The sequence below is a fragment of the Alosa alosa genome, chromosome 8, assembly GCF_017589495.1.
Source record: "Alosa alosa isolate M-15738 ecotype Scorff River chromosome 8, AALO_Geno_1.1, whole genome shotgun sequence".
Taxonomy (NCBI): domain Eukaryota; kingdom Metazoa; phylum Chordata; class Actinopteri; order Clupeiformes; family Clupeidae; genus Alosa; species Alosa alosa.
Genome location: NC_063196.1, coordinates 32,128,272 through 32,144,466, shown reverse-complemented (window position 1 = coordinate 32,144,466; position 16,195 = coordinate 32,128,272). Strand labels below are relative to the sequence as shown.

The 16,195-nt window shown below is 46.6% G+C and overlaps 1 protein-coding gene across 1 annotated transcript in view; it reads left to right on the top strand.

Annotated features, from left to right (window-relative positions):
• Positions 1-16,195, top strand: part of scara5 (scavenger receptor class A, member 5 (putative)) — a 52,343-nt gene that overhangs the window by 33,055 nt on the left and 3,093 nt on the right. Inside the window, exons 4-8 of the mRNA XM_048251211.1 lie at positions 653-1,342; positions 4,209-4,289; positions 4,992-5,099; positions 9,456-9,524; positions 15,725-15,913. Of these exons, the coding sequence (XP_048107168.1) occupies positions 653-1,342; positions 4,209-4,289; positions 4,992-5,099; positions 9,456-9,524; positions 15,725-15,913 (1,137 nt within the window). The remainder of the gene's footprint in view (positions 1-652; positions 1,343-4,208; positions 4,290-4,991; positions 5,100-9,455; positions 9,525-15,724; positions 15,914-16,195) is intronic.

Below are 16,195 nucleotides of genomic sequence, written 5' to 3'. Positions count from 1 at the left end.
GTGATTTTACCACTGGATTTAATTATAACCATACATGGCACAAGAAAACACAGCAAAAAAAAACATTAAAAAAAATGAAGAATATTAACATTCTATTCTCTGTGGATCAGAGTGTCCTTTCCTCTCTGATTACATATACTTCTCTGTTTTAATCTTTAGTATTGGATTTGTTTTAGTTAGCTCATGTGGGACATGAGTTGTTGAACACACTTCAGTCATATTGTTCTGACCCTTTTCCTGAAAGTCTTAACTCTGAACTCCACAGACTCGGTTAACAAGACTGGACGGATAATAGTCAAACAGGACATGAAGGCCCTGATGTATTTGAACCTTTAGTGAATGCACACATAAACCGTAAAAGTGATAGCAAACAAACAAGCAAGAGAAACAAACTATTTACACGTGGAACAATGATCATCCTATTGGCACTGCTAATGCTTAAACATTTCACATCTGCTGTGAGCTTTTGCTTTGTATAACAATCAATCTACTCTAATGGTGGTAATTAGCCCTTGATTTGGAACACACAGAAAATAGCAAATGAGTGTTTACAAAGACTACGTTCGCCAGAACACGGACGTACTGGTCCAATGTGTGACCCCCAGATGAAATGGTCCGTTAAGCTTCTCGTTCTCCTCTCTCACCCCCCCAGTCTCCAGGTCTCAGGTGTCCTCGGAGAAGCAAGAGGCCCTGATGGAGAACATCACCAGGCTGGGCGAGCGCTCCCGAGACCTCCAGGAGTCCCTGGGCCAGCTCTCCTCGCAGGGCGACCTGCTGGAGAACATCTGGAAGCTGGAGGGCCTCTTCCAGAACCACTCGGAGGCGCTGGAGCAGCTGAGCCGCACGGTGCGCGGCTTGGAGCGGGACGTCCGCAGCCTGCAGGAGCACTCGGCCCAGACGGACGACTCGGTGGAGCGGCTCGGACGCCGACTGGACGTCGCGTCGGGTCCGAGGAACGGAAGCGTCGGTGGCGGCGGCGGCGGAAGCGTGGACGCTCAGCTGGCCCACGCCGCCAGCTCGCTGCAGGCCCAGGATGCCTTGCTGCGCGAGACGTCGCTGCGCGTGGACCAGCTGCGGGAGCGCGTGGAGGACATCGGCTGGATGGTGGGTGCGGTGAACCACACGTTCTCCGGCGAGGTCAGCGTCCACCGCACCAAGATCCAGGACCTGCAGGTGCAGATCAGCAACGTGACGCACGACACGCTGACCATGAAGGTCATGCAGGTGCACCTGGAGGACCAGATGAGGAACGAGCTGGAGATCCTCAACGTCATCACGGAGGACCTGAGGCTCAAGGACTGGGAGCACTCGGTCGCTCTTAAGAACATCACGTTCATAGAAGGTATGTCTCAGAGAGCCTCAAACACACAGTAGACAGTAGTCATCAACAAGCTAGTCTCTACCTCTTGTTTCTCCAGAATAATGTTATTTGCAGATATTTGCCAGAACTCAGAGACCAACAGAAATGTCGGGACTCAAGCGCACTAGGAAATGAGAATGATGAGAAAGCAAATAGTGCCGTCCAAGTGTGGTTGAGAGAAATGAAACATCTGCATATCACATTACGGCGACTCTCAACAATTTTAGACTTGAAATTAGTATTGAGGACATACCGTACCAAAAGATTAAAGCATACTTTTATAGTAGTTTGTGATAAAACTTAAGAGCCTGCATTCAGTAATAGCTGTAAGATACATAACACAAATGGCATTACAGATTTACATGACCCTCTTCTACATATAAACAATGTAGCCATGACAACTAACAAGGTGTACATTATGGTACAATACCTATACTATGCAGATTTAATAGTTTACCATAGCGACAGATTGCACACAAAGTACTTACTTTAAGTGGAATATTTGATTGGCCCAACAGTTATGTACCACAAATGTATTTTAAGTAACAAAATCTGACACATGCACACAAAATGTCTTCAAAATAGCGAGTGATGTCATGATGAGAATGCTGGCAGCCAGCTTGTGGTTAGGGCAAAAACGTAAGAGAGGATATAAAAGAAGCCATGTCTAATTATGCATCGTATCCAATATCTGCTTTATATATGGGTGGGATGAGGCTGAGTCCGGCCTGGAAACGATTGTTTTGAGCAACCTCGAGAAGCTCGCATTTGAGAACTCGGAGCCCTCTGTCATTAGCTCCAGTGCGAAACACACATTTGTATGTCATTAAGGGCCAGGAAAGAGCCAGGAAAGCTGTGCACCTCACACTGGCGATCGCTGTGCACTGTGCGCTGCTGCTGCGGTGGCGGCCGGCTGGCATTGTGTCTTTCCGTGTCTCAGCGCCTTGCTGCTTGTGTTTAGTTTCCATTCGTGTTTCTGGCACCGGCCAACAAAGCAAAAAAAGAAACGAGTACAATTACTGAAATGTTAAATTATTCACATGGATGTGTGTTTGTTTGTGTGTGTGTGTGTGTGTGTGTGTGTGTGTGTGTGTGTGTGTGTGTGTGTGTGTGTGTGCAGGTGTGTGTGTGTGTGTGTGTGTGTGTGTGTGTGTGTCATATTTGGAGGGCTTAACGCTGGAAACTTGTGATCATGGAACTTTTACAGTAACAGAGTACATATGTACCTAGAAGTGTTGTGCAGCAAAAGCCTGTGTCTATTTCTGATTTCCAGTCAGTAGCAAATCAGCCAGGAAACTAAATCAAAGTATTAGATCTACCACATCCTCTGAAGGAAGTATTAACCTTGCTCATGTGATCCTACGTTGATAGAAAACAATAAAACAACAAGCCTAGAATGTTCTGGAAAGGCCATGGCTGTATTGCCAACTTCCGTTTCCACCTCAACTAGCTGGCTCCTGGCCTGACATCAGAAGGCAACACACGACATTGTTTCCTCATTTCACAAAAAACGCTCTCTTCAAGGAAGGAAATAGTATTAACTTTTAAGATCCCTCGCCAATTCCAACAGGCCCGCAAGAGCTGGTACTTGAAACACAGGTCATTGGTCCAGTTTTTGCATACATGGGAAAGACCCACTCAGTTTTAGCTGGCTAACTGGGTTTGTTTATTATTTTTCTTTCTCAGAAAAGTTTCCAGTGTAATTAATGAATGACCCTAGGGGCCAGAGGAGAGGGTGAGACCATAACCCCGATTCCACTAAAACAAACCACCAATTAACCCCAGCTGCTTAAAGCTCTGGGCCCCCCAGATGGACTACTCTTTCCACTCAACCTTCAGTCTTGACCCCGGCCCTGCTGTGTATTCCGCGAGTCTTTAATGGACACCGCACGGTTCTCAGGACATGGGTCTGCACTCCACCGACAGGACCTGCAACAAGCTTTCTCTCCACTTTAAAGGGCGCTTCGCAACGTCTCGGAGCTTTGAAGTGGTGACCCGTTAAGAGCAGGTTATTAGCTATGGGAAGTCATCTGAATGTACATGTACTCCCATGCGGGGAAGGCTATAAAATACATTCACCCATAAAGAAAACTCAGAGAAAAGACGTTTTATTCGCTTTTAAGGGAGGCATCAGCTGAGCTGTGCCTCAGTTCCAGAACTCGAGGCCCCCGCACGTCACACTTCCAGGATAGCCACAGATGTTTATATTGCACAGTTCATTTCATCCATGCAATAAGCTTTGATTGACTCACAAACTATCCCCTTTTATTTATTTCTAAACTAGCTGTCACATAAAACAGGCCCCTGTTATGCTTGTGAGTACTGAATCAACATTTGTTCTTCTTTGTTGCAAAATGAGTCAACGGCATCAAACTTGAATAGAGCATCCTACGCTGAGGTAAACGGACTGTGTGGGAGATGAGTCTCACAGTGATTTGATTGAAGCTGACAGTCAGACTCATTCTCAGTAAATGTTGCCCAGACTCACTTCAGAACAACATATCTCAGGAAATGTAAGAGACTAACATTGTTAAAATGTTTTGCCAAGATCAAATGAGGTCTAGGAACACTTTAGCTTTGCATGACAGAGTGCCTTCAAATCTCCAATGCTAAGTCATTCATCCAACGCTCTATTATAAATTACTTGCATGAAATACTATTATAAGATTCTATTGAAAGCAGACATGTAAAAGTCTCTGCTCTTTGTCCACATCTAGATCTAGATGTACAGACGTATAGAAACATTTCTTAAGCATTTCATTTCATTTAATTTTTTTACAATAAACTGAAATGGTTCTGATGTTATGGTATGGTATGGATCTCTTCCTTGTCCTGTCACTGTCCTCAGGCCCAAAAGGACCAAAAGGAGATAAGGGTGACGATGGCGCTCTGGGCCCAGTCGGTCCACCTGGCCTGAGTGGACTAAGAGGTTTGCTTTTTTTCCCCTTTACTTTAATTCCATTTGATATATGCTCGTCCTTTCCGTCCATAGACGTACATTTGCATCCAAGCATCACAATACCATGTTTTCATTTGTTACAATGACTGATTCTGCACAGGCTACATGTGGTGCATATAATCCAAATACTCAGCCTCCCAGTACAACGCAGGGTCCAGATAACTGACTCACACTGCATGGGCCTTCTTCTCCCGAGGAGCCTCTCCCACCTTTATTACACTTGACCACTCACTGCCCTGCCATACGGATCTGTAGATCACACACACACACACACATCTGCTTATGGGCACTGTGCACTAAATGTATGGGTTAACTTTAGCACACTTGACCTGTCGTGTCGTGTATATAGCATCCCGCGAGGGCGTTTTATCTGCTGATGACAAAGCATCTGAAGCCCCTGACAAGCTTCTCCTCCACACATACTGAGGAAGGAAGCAGAGAAACTCCCACTGTCTCTTTGTCTTGTCTCATGTCTTGGGGGGTGTCAGAAGTGGAGGGCATCTGACAGTGCATTTGCATGAGAACAGTACTCCACTCCCAAATTCCTGATAAGGTAGAAAATGTTTTCATTGTGGTAAATTGATGCCAGATTTCCTCCCCCTTCGCCATTTGTTAGAAAGGGGCTGTTGGAAGGCAAATCCCCATGGCGTGCGTGTGTGTGTTTCTTGTCAGGCGTTGAGGGAGAAAAGGGCGTCCAGGGTCCCCGGGGGCTGAAGGGAGCCGGCGGCCTGGACGGCGTCGACGGCCAGAAAGGAGATATGGGGCTGGAGGGGCCCAAAGGTACGTCTGATTACACACACACACACACACACACACACACACACACACACACACACAGAGACACACACACACACAGACACACACCCACACACAGAGACACACACACACACACACACACACACACACCCACACACACACAGAGACACACACACACACACACACACACACCCAAGACAAACCCTTTTGTCACCGGGGGACGCGGCCCCTGAGCCACCCGAGCAGAAAGGGTTCCGCTCACCAAGCTCCAGAGGGCGTCCCCAGGCAGCTGCCAGCCCGTCCTGACAGACAAATGAGGTCCAGGGAGGCTCGGCTTCCATCTCTTCCTCTCGCCATGCTGTCTTCTGCTCCACGCTCTGTTTTGCAGCCCACATCAACTCGCTCTAGCTCTCTCCATCACTCTCTCTCTCTCATAGCTCTCTCCATCACTCTCTCTCTCCCTCTCATAGCTCTCTCCATCACTCTCTCTCTCCCCTCATAGCTCTCTCCATCACTCTCTCTCTCTCATATCTCTCTCCATCACTCTCTCTCTCATAGCTCTCTCCATCACTCTCTCTCTCCTCTCATAGCTCTCTCTCCATCACTCTCTCTCATAGCTCTCTCCATCACTCTCTCTCTCATAGCTCTCTCCATCACTCTCTCTCTCATAGCTCTCTCCATCACTCTCTCTCCTCTCTCTCTCCATCACTCTCTCTCCCTCTCTCTCTCTCTCTCTCATAGCTCTCTCCATCCATATATATATATGCTCCAAGTATATGTCCGTCATCTCCATATATATCATGGCTCTCCATCTAATATATATCTCAGAAATATATCCATCATCTCTCCAGGCTCTCTCCATCCTCTCTCTCTCCTCTCATGGCTCTCTCAAAGTAAATATATCAAAACCTCATAAAATTCATATATATATATATCTCTCTCCATCCATATATATATATACATACTCCTCTCTCCCTCTCTCTCATAGCTCTCTCCATCTCTCTCTCTCTATCTCTATATATATATATATATATAGCTCCTCCTCCATCATATGCCTCTCTCTCTATATATATCTATATGGTTCTCTCCATCTCTCTCTCTCCCTCTCCCTCTCATAGCTCTCTCCATCTCTCTCTCCCCCTCTCCCTCTCATAGCTCTCTCCATCTCTCTCCATCTCTCTCTCTCTCTCTCTCTCCCTCTCATAGCTCTCTCCATCTCTCTCTCTCCCTCTCTCTCTCATAGCTCTCTCCATCACTGCCTCTCTCTCTCCCTCTCTCCCGTTCTCCGGCTCCCTGTGACTAATGTCCAAGGCCTTTACACATGTTAGGAATTTAACTCACTTGTGAGTTGTGAGTATCATACACATAGCATGCAGATATTGGCCCTGTGAATGTGTAACATCTATTTTATTCACTATGAAAAAATCGCTGACAAAGTCTGTTTGTCAACCAGCACTGTAAAGGTTAACTGACATTTCCTCAACAGACTTGGATGACTCACCACGTATTTCTCAGTGATTTTGCGCCTCATCCCCGGTGTGCAATATAGCCCTAGTTTGTTTTGCTTCTTTGGACATACTCACAGTGACCCTTCCCGGCCACAGACCTCCATCCTTCTGGCTGACCCCCTGAGCCTCAAGCCCACCCCACACACAACAACAACAACACAGCCCCATTCCAACAGCACATGGGAGGCTGGGGAATTCAGGCAGGGTGTTTATTGGAACACAAGTCTAGTTTTTGTCATCCAATACTCCCAATACCCCAGACTCTCGTTCTCTCTTTCTTGCCTTCTTTCTTTCTTTCTCTTTCTCTCTCTCCATATCTCTCCCTCACACTTACTCACACACACACACACACACACACACACACACACACACACATAGGAGCATTATAGGACATGACCCTCAACAATAGACCCATTCTGTTTTCACAGACCTTGAGTTTGCTAAACAAGCAGCTGTTGGGGATCTGTTTGGTTTGGCCCAACTGTCCCGCGTCCAAATCTCCAAACTCCCCCGATCCAATAACAATAATCTGCACGGAGAGACTGCCCAGACTCGCAGTTGTGCAGCCCTCGACCCTAAACACACTGAAATGGAGATTGGGGCGGGCGGGGGGGGGGGGGGTTAAGCAAATAGGACAACAAAAACATCAAAGACACGCTGCTCTGCTGTAAGAGAGAGAGAGAGAGAGAGAGAGAGAGAGAGAGAGAGAGAGAGAGAGAGAGTTGCTAGGGAGACCAATGAGGGGAACTTGAGACCTTGAGAGGCTTGTAACTAGCACCTCCGAATAGCTTGTCCACTCCCTGCTCCTGCTCTCGGTTCCGAGCCTGGACGCCATGGCCACTTCCACCTCGGAATATCCCAGCTGGTGCAAGGCGCTTTTGTGCCTGCGGATGTGGTCAGCCCAAGAAACCGACCAGACCACCATTTAGTGGTCATGTTTGGGTGACACTGTCCCTGGATACTGTCCTGTGATTCTGGAAGAGAGAGGACTCGGTAAAACACCGCTAACGCACAATAATGACTTCCTTGTATTCTCAACAGGGGCGAAATCCCTTTATGTACTGCAGCCTTAGCGCAGTAGCAGATGTGAAGGCCTCAGAGGCGGCGCGGAGGCCACTGATGTGGCTTAGAGCTGTCTGTCAGGGTGTGACGGAGGCGGGCTGGCAGGGCGTGGGTCTGCTTGGAGGTGGCCCAGGCGGCAGAGCTACTGCTGCTACTCCCACAGCCTGGGTGGTGGTGTGCATTCCTCAGAAAAAACCCAGACACGCCATTTCACAGAATTAATAGATTTACCCTTTATTTGAGAGGTTTTTACCTTCTCTTTTTTTTTTTTTGCAGCCAAACACAATGGAAGTTTTTCTTGTAGGCCAAGTTACCAGAAATGAGAAAGTTATGAATTCTCTCATCCATTAAGGATGAGCTATGACCTCATCCACAAACAACAGAAGATAGTCATCACTGTCGACAAGTGATTCAATATAACATCTGAAATACATAATATGTACAAGCCTGTTTTCAAAGAAGTTGGGCCGCTGTGTAAAACGTAAGTAAAAACAGGACACAGTGCAGAAAGTTAAAAAATAAAGGTTCAACAAAACTATGAAGGCAGTTTTGTGCAGGCCCACTTTTCACATTGTAGGACCCCACAGACACCCCAGCCCTGAACTATATTTTCCATGACCTTCACGTAAAGGGGATTTCCAATAAACAAGACATTTTCATTAAGGCTGTGTTGACAAGGCTAATGTACCGTACTATTATGCTGGGTCATTGCTATATAAACATCACTGATCATTCTGTGGGAAGTCTTACATAGAGATGACTTTCAGGCAAATAAGTAGAACAGGCCACTATCGGATTTCATGAGCTGAACTCTGTTTGATGACATCATGGATATGCAAGAGCGTAACAGTAGTTATTGTAAGCCTGTGGTTTCTTAAGACTCCATATTCCCTAGAGTTTCAGTAAAGTCTTGAATTAGTGCATTGAAACTGACATTTGCTAATGTTGCTTCACAAAATGCACTAAACAGCATTCAGATGGAGGACCCACTTCAAACAGTAAGCTGAGCAACAGTAAATAAACATAAAAGTCTGCAAGTCTAAGTTGCTGTGACAGAGAAACACACTATAGTTATTATTATCAGATTTCAGACATATACAGTAAGTATATATACATACTTCTAATGTGCTCAGAATATATAGAATTGTCCTGCTTTTGAAACCAGAAGTACCAGTTTAAACAGGAAAAATACTATTTTCTTGAGTGTGGCCAATCTGGTTCAAGTCTGCACATCTTGCAGATTAGAGAGCATGAATGGTATATAAAGCTGTAGGTTAATGCATAATAATAGGATCTGCAGTAGTCTGGTACCCTGCAAAGCCAGTGATTAGACCCGCCTCTGTTTCTCTGCTGTCGCTACACCATCATTGGCAGCCGGTTAAAAACCACAGACCCCCACAGAGGGTGGCCTTTAATTCTCCACCCCACACCCTTGCACGTTCCCCTGGGTTCCCCTAGGTCCCCAAGGGTGCGGTATGTCAAGGTGTGGGGTGGTGGTGCTGGTCCCCAAGGGTGCGGTATGTCAAGGTGTGTGTGGGGGTGGTGCTGCTGGTCCCCAAGGGTGCGGTATGTCAAGGTGTGTGTGGGGGTGGTGCTGCTGGTCCCCAAGGGTGCGGTATGTCAAGGTGTGGGGTGGTGGTGCTGGTCCCCAAGGGTGCGGTATGTCAAGGTGTGGGGGGTGCTGCTGCGTCCAGTGGTGCGGTATGTCAAGGTGTGGGGGGTGCTGCTGCGTCCAGTGGTGCGGTATGTCAAGGTGTGGGGGGTGCTGCTGCGTCCAGTGGTGCTGACAGTGTCTTTTCTTCCCTCACAGGTCAGAGGGGAGAGCGGGGGCCCAAGGGGGACAAAGGAGACCGAGGCGACAGAGCAGGGGAGAGAACAGGTACGATTCCATTTCACCATGCTGCGTGAGAGCTCCACTGTACTGTAAGTACATTTGAATGCCACAGCACAGTGTTTTTCAACCTTTTTTGACACTTAAAATGTCCCACGGCACACTAACATCCTGTGTGAAGAAAAAATACACATAATAGCCTACAATTTCAAATAATACACAGATATGGCCTTATTATGGCTTCTATGCAAGACCTGCTCAATAAAACAAGCGCCCTCCGTTTCATTTGTAGGTGACTATATCTAATTTAATTGTTGTTATGAACTGGATATGTGATGATTCTGTGAATACTGGATATGGGGCCCCCGTTGTACAATGCCTGCATACCACAAATAGTGCAATCATACAATCAATGAGAGCATGTGGTTATAAATTCTTTGATGCAACAGTTGCTTTTCTGGACCAGTGAGTGACATTTGGGTAATTTTTTGCGGCACACCTGATAATCTCTCACGGCGGCACAGTGGTTGAAAAACACTGCCATAGCATACATGAAATTGAATGATATCCAGTGTTCCTGGGGCATTTCCGGTGGCACAGTTAACAACATTGAGGTAATTGTAACTTGTGGACAAACACAACTTGAAAATACAAGTTTTAATGTTAGCATTTTGTAGAACATTATGCAGTAGTTTGATTCATTTTCCTTTCAAAGTGCCTGTGTTGGTTTTGAATGTTTCAACTGGAAACCCTCTAGGAAAAGATTGAAAGGGTCTATACTGTAGGTTGAACAAAACAACTGAGAAGGTTCTCTAACCGTTCTTGTTGTATAATGTGTCTCTTCTTTTAAAAGTTCCCAAAAAGTGGATGGAATGCAAATGCTGATTCTGATGCTAAAAATTCTGAATGTAGGTCTCACTACACTCATAAGTCTGCTGTGTCATGTGTTCTTTCAGAGTCGTGTCTACGAATACCTCCAAAACATTTACAGATGAAAAAAAAACACCATTAGTTTCCTCCTGGATGAGCTATTGCATTTTGGAATTTGTTCATCTTGGCCACGATGTGAGTGGTTCCGTCCAGCACCCCAGTAAATTTCAAAAGCAAAACAAGAGGCAAATCACCTGTACATTTCAGTCTAGTGACTTTACGACCAAGTAAAAGCTGTGCCTCGAGGACCTTTGTAAAAACATGACCGACTCCAAACACACGTTTCAGGTTCGACAGCGCACCAGGCACCTTTCCCCTGTCCTCGGCCTCGGCTTTGGCCTCGGTCTCGCACAGCTCCTCATTCATCTGCTGCAATGACCATGTTGGAAGCTTTGAGGTTTTCTCTGAGTTCTCAGCGTCTAATGGGGAAGGCTTAGTGGTCGCATAGAACACTGATTAAAGTTTGAGATCATCACTTTCCGCAAATGCAATCCCTGAGCGGTGTACTAAGAGCCTCTCAGCTCAGTGTTTGTGCAGTTAGTGTTCCTTTTGTGAAATCAAAGGGTTCTGTGCCACCCTCCTCTACCCTCTGGCAGGTACGCCATTTCAATAAAACCACAATGTACTCTCAGGCAAGGAAAGAAAACAAACCCAAAGCCGCAGTTATTTCCCCCCGAGCGGGAAATATTATTTTTTCTCGATGACATCATTAGAGCTCATTTTGGGCCTGATGAGAGTTGGAATGGGGTTCTGTCAAAGTGACAGCTCCAAACATCTGAAACGGATTTCGCCCTTTACTTAGGTACGTGGGGGGAGGCCGTGGGCTGTGACTTAGAGGCCCACTCAATTAAGAGGATTGAGGAGGGTGTGGTCTTTTTTTATTTTATTTTGTTTTGCTGTGGAGTTTTCTCTCCCTCTCTCTCTCTCTCTCTCTCTCTCTCTCTCGCTCTCTCTCTCTCTCTCTCTCTTTTGTGAAATTGGTTCCATAAGTGTGAAGTGTGTGTTCATGTAAACGAATGAGGTTTGTGGGATTCCACGCAGGGATTTCACGGTCCTTGATGTAGGCCGGCTTGCTCTGTCACCACTGCTGTCTGCTTAGTCCATTCATCATTGTCTCTGTCTTTGTCTCTGTCTGACATTGATTATATCACATGGGGATCTCTCTCTCTCTCTCTCTCTCTCCCTCTTTTCCTCCCTCTCTCTCCCTCCCTCCCTCTCTCTCCCTCTCTCCCTCTTTTCCTCCCTCTCTCTCTCTCCCTCCCTCCCTCTCTCCTCTCTCCCTCCCTCTCTCCCTCCTCTCTCTCTCTCTCTCCCTCCCTCTTTCCTCCCTCTCTCTCTCTCCCTCCCTCCCTCTCTCTCTCCCTCCCTCTCTCTCCCTCTCTCTCTCTCTCTTCAAAAGTGCTTTATTGGCATGACAAATCTGCCTATCTCTCTCTCTCTCTCTCACCCAACTGGTGTGGCAGACATGGGGGATGGCACATACAGTGTGGTCAGATGTGCGGTGCCGTGTCCATGCAGATCTCTGTGGGTAGTGTCCACAAACGTGCTCACCAACTCTGATACCTCCACACGTCTCTCCCCAAGGGCTCGTTGCCTTCAATCTGAACCAGTGTGTAATCGTGGGGTCAGAGTGGGGCACGAGGCCTGAGCTGTGTGTTTCCACACCCCATCTCACACACTCCTCACACACTCCTCACACACTCTCATGTGTAAAGGCGAGGAATAGGGGATGGATGTCTGGTTTGGAGTTAAAGCACTTTCAAAGGGTCTCAAAAACCACCTCATATGCCAGTCATGAAAAAAAATCTCTCCAGGAAAAAAAAAGAGATAGACTGTTGTACAACCAGCTTGACATGACTCATGAGTCCCCAGTGCAGTCATGTGCTTCAGTTTACCAAAGTGCCTGTGTTACCGTAAGCTGTGGGTGTGCATTTACTGGTCTGCCTTTGAGACAGATGCACATGCCGTTAGTATTCACACTTGAACCCCAAACAGGAACACTGGGGAGTCTTCGGCCTCTAGGACTAGGACAGCTCTTGCTTTTGCTGACTCTGAGCAATGTGGGCCAGTTCACCTCGATCTGTCTGCCAAACGTTGAGATGAGTTGAGGGAGTGTTTTGCAAGGTATTGACAGCGCTGGTTTACCAAGCCGTCTCCCACGGGAGGGAGAGAGTTGGCCCTCGCTCTTAAGGAAATCTCACACGTTGGGAGTTGTGAAACAGGAGAGGTGACATCACTGGGGGTTTTGGAACATGTTTCGATTTCTGCTTTTCATTACTTTGTCTGGACAATTAGTCGGATTCGGTTAAGTTGCACGCAGGAATTTGCTGGCTTTAAGCGGTCTTCACCCACAAAAACATGTTTTCTTGGGTTAGCACTCCACAAAAACAGGGTTAACTCACCATTCCAACAAGCTCAGGACTTCCAATATTCTTGATCTATTCATCTCCTAGTAAGAAACCTCCTTTTGACAAAGTGCGTCTGTCAGCTTTACTAGTGCATTGGATGTGCTTATTAACTATTGATATTATCAGCAACACTACGTCTAGATAAGAGTTGACGCATTAAATCTCAGTGTGTGAGTGCAAAGCACTTTGTCCTAGATTATCAACATCAACTAGATGTCCTGACTGATTGCTCAACATCCACTCCGCACAACGTCATGTGAACCAAGCTAATACAGACACCTCTGAGGAAACACAGAATGTGCTCTCTGGATTTGGATATCACACGTGTACGTGACAAGGGGAGTATAGAGTGACTTTCCGTAGACGTGAGGCATTTCCTCCTGGCCGTGTTACCCATCATGCCCTGGGCCACATGGGGTTAGGGGGAGGTGTGTTTGCATTCTATTTGCTGCCGTGGGAACAGTCGCGCGAGTACCTAATGGGGAGGGGGGGCAGACCACACAAACACGACAGTGACGCCAGCACTCCCCCGCTCAAGCCGTCCTTGTAACAGTCCAGATGCGTCCGATGCGAACACGGTCCAGTACTAATACGTGCACACAGAGGGACGTAGCACCGCACCTGGGCCCCTGTGGTGTCCACTAATGGAGTACTGGCACGCCCAGGCCACTGATATACATCTTAAGGAGCCAAAACCTCACACACACACACACACAGGTCCCCGTGGGAGTGACCCACAGGGGCCAGAGATACCAGGAGACACATAACACACTCCGTGCTCCGCTCTTTGACATGGACATTCAACCATGCGGCCTTAATGTAAACCATATCGTTTTGCAGAGAAAATGGAGGTAGTGATGCTGTACAAATGACAACCTCCCTTGGAGGCTAGGTTGGCAGTTGATAAACTGGTTTGTGGGATATAAGCATATTGTGCTTTAAGCCGTTACATTAGCCGAACGTGAAGTTCTTGGCCAGTCGGTCTTTGTCAAGTTATTACTTACAAAATCTCATTTCCCTTCTTTTTCTAAAGTCGTTTTTCACATCCATATCAAATGGCTGATTTGTTTGACTGGTCACAGAAAAGAACATTTGTGAGCGTTGGGGTAGGCCTAGCACTAAACCACATCCGCACGCTCTTTAGCATGTCCCAGTGCATTGTGTTGACCTGTTTTTTTTTTTAGCCCAGCTAAAGGTAATATCCACATAACCATAATATCCGTAACCTTGTACATGCTTCAAAAATAGGTAAAGCAGCCAGGCTTGATTCCATGTGCAGTTTGTGAAGGCGAATTTCCTGAAGGAAATATTTCATGTCAGTGATTCTGCACGAACAGTCTAAGCCCTGCACAAATGCAGCCTGTTAGTCACAGAGCCTTGTAGCCGTCAGCTGTAGAATTTTGGTCCCGTCCTTGACCATGCAAGATGATGAAACACACGCATGCATACACATGCCCATACACACACACACACACACACACACACACAGGAACATACAAGCACTTCCACACTCACAGTCTTAACACTGTAGACATAAACACTAATTGACATGCACAAGCACGCGCGTACACACAAACCCACACGAGTACACACTAACACATGCACAAACAACCCAGACCCACTCCTGAGCCTTTTCACAGCACAGAATTTCTTTCTCTAGGCTGTAACTGGGATAAACTCTGACGAGAGGGAGAGAGAAAGGGAGGGAGGGAGAGAGCGAGAGAGGGAGAGAAAGAGAGAGAGAGAGAGCGAGTGCGCGAGCTGGAAACGTCCCTGTTTGTCTGTATTAGGACATGTGTTTCTAATCAGTTCCCGATTGGACGCCTTCCTCAGGCCAAGCATGGGCCAGCATCTGCAATGCATTTGCAGGATGTTCCTGCACTCTTCCGAGGCCCGTCTTGGAGATTTACATCTATCGCAGCGGCGAATTAATATGGCCATATGGCACGATGGAGTGATGGAGGGCTTAGTTGCTTAGTTGTGTTTTTATATTATATACTTTAATTACTCTTTCTGCTGTTAAAGAATGTACTTATGTTGTCTGTACGCTGCTGAGATCTTGAATTTCCCCTGGGGATCAATAAAGTATCTATCTATCTATCTATGGGAGTGCTGTGCAGATAAAAGGTAGCCATCATTATTGACACCTCCCTCTTATCTGACACACGTGAGGGCCAATGACGGATGTTAATCTCTGACAGACAATTCCCCAAGACGTCAGCAAGCAGGTAGATCATGGAAGATGGAAGCCTTGACTCCCTGACTAGATAGATATCACATGCTGTTGCTCACTTATGCTGTGTTGCGGGAATGAAAGAGCGAGAGAGAGAGGGAGAGAGAGAGAGAGAGAGAGAGCACAAGATGAACTGAGGGATGAACTGAGGGAGTGAGAGAGAGAGAGAGATTGGATTTATTAAATAATTTATCATTTAGGGCACCGAGTAAAAGGCACATCTTGAAATGATTGCAATGATGACCCCATCACAGTACTTGTTGTTGGGAAATTTCTCTGATTATTTATTTTTACTGTCACCTGTTACTTGTTCAGATGTAATTAGAAGACACCTGTCATAGGACATAGTCCATCCAGCTCCTCAGACACTAAATGCTTTTTAGCTTCTACCAGTAATTAGCTTCCACTCCAACACATTTATTTCCCATTGAGCTCTCCAGTTCCATGATTTTTAAGCTCTTTAGGGAAAAGGCCCAGTCCATCCAAACTCTGAAATCTTCTTTCACTTGGACACATTAGCAAAGCTATAAACGCCTTTGTAAAAGGCTCAGCGTCTCGCATACTCGGCCTATGAGGTATGAGCTGACGTCTCAAACTGGACAACTTTGGATGCTCATTTCACAACTGCTACATTGTGTGTGTGTGTGTGTGTGTGTGTGTGTGTGTGTGTGATGCAGTGGAGGCGACGCTGGTCAGGCTGGTGAACGGCTCGGGTCTTCACGAGGGCCGCGTGGAGGTGTTCCACGAGCGACGCTGGGGCACCGTGTGCGACGACGTCTGGGATAAGAAGGACGGAGACGTGGTGTGCAGGATGCTGGGCTTCCGAGGAGCCAAAGAGGTCCACAAGACCGGACGCTTCGGCCAGGGTGAGTCTGTTCAAATGGTGATTCCCTGATACATCATGTTAGTGACATATTTCATCACTTATATTGCCTTTGCGTTGTTTGTCTGGGGGATTGCGTTGGTATTCTCGAGTTGTCCTCCCAAATGATCTTTCAAGTTTTTTTCCCCCATAATATTTATCACTGTCAGTATAAACTGATGAGGTCAGTTTGACACAGTTCCACCATCTTACAGAGAGCATGAACACATATCAACTGGAGTAGTTACTGTATCTAGTAATAGAAGGAAACCAGTTCTATATTTAT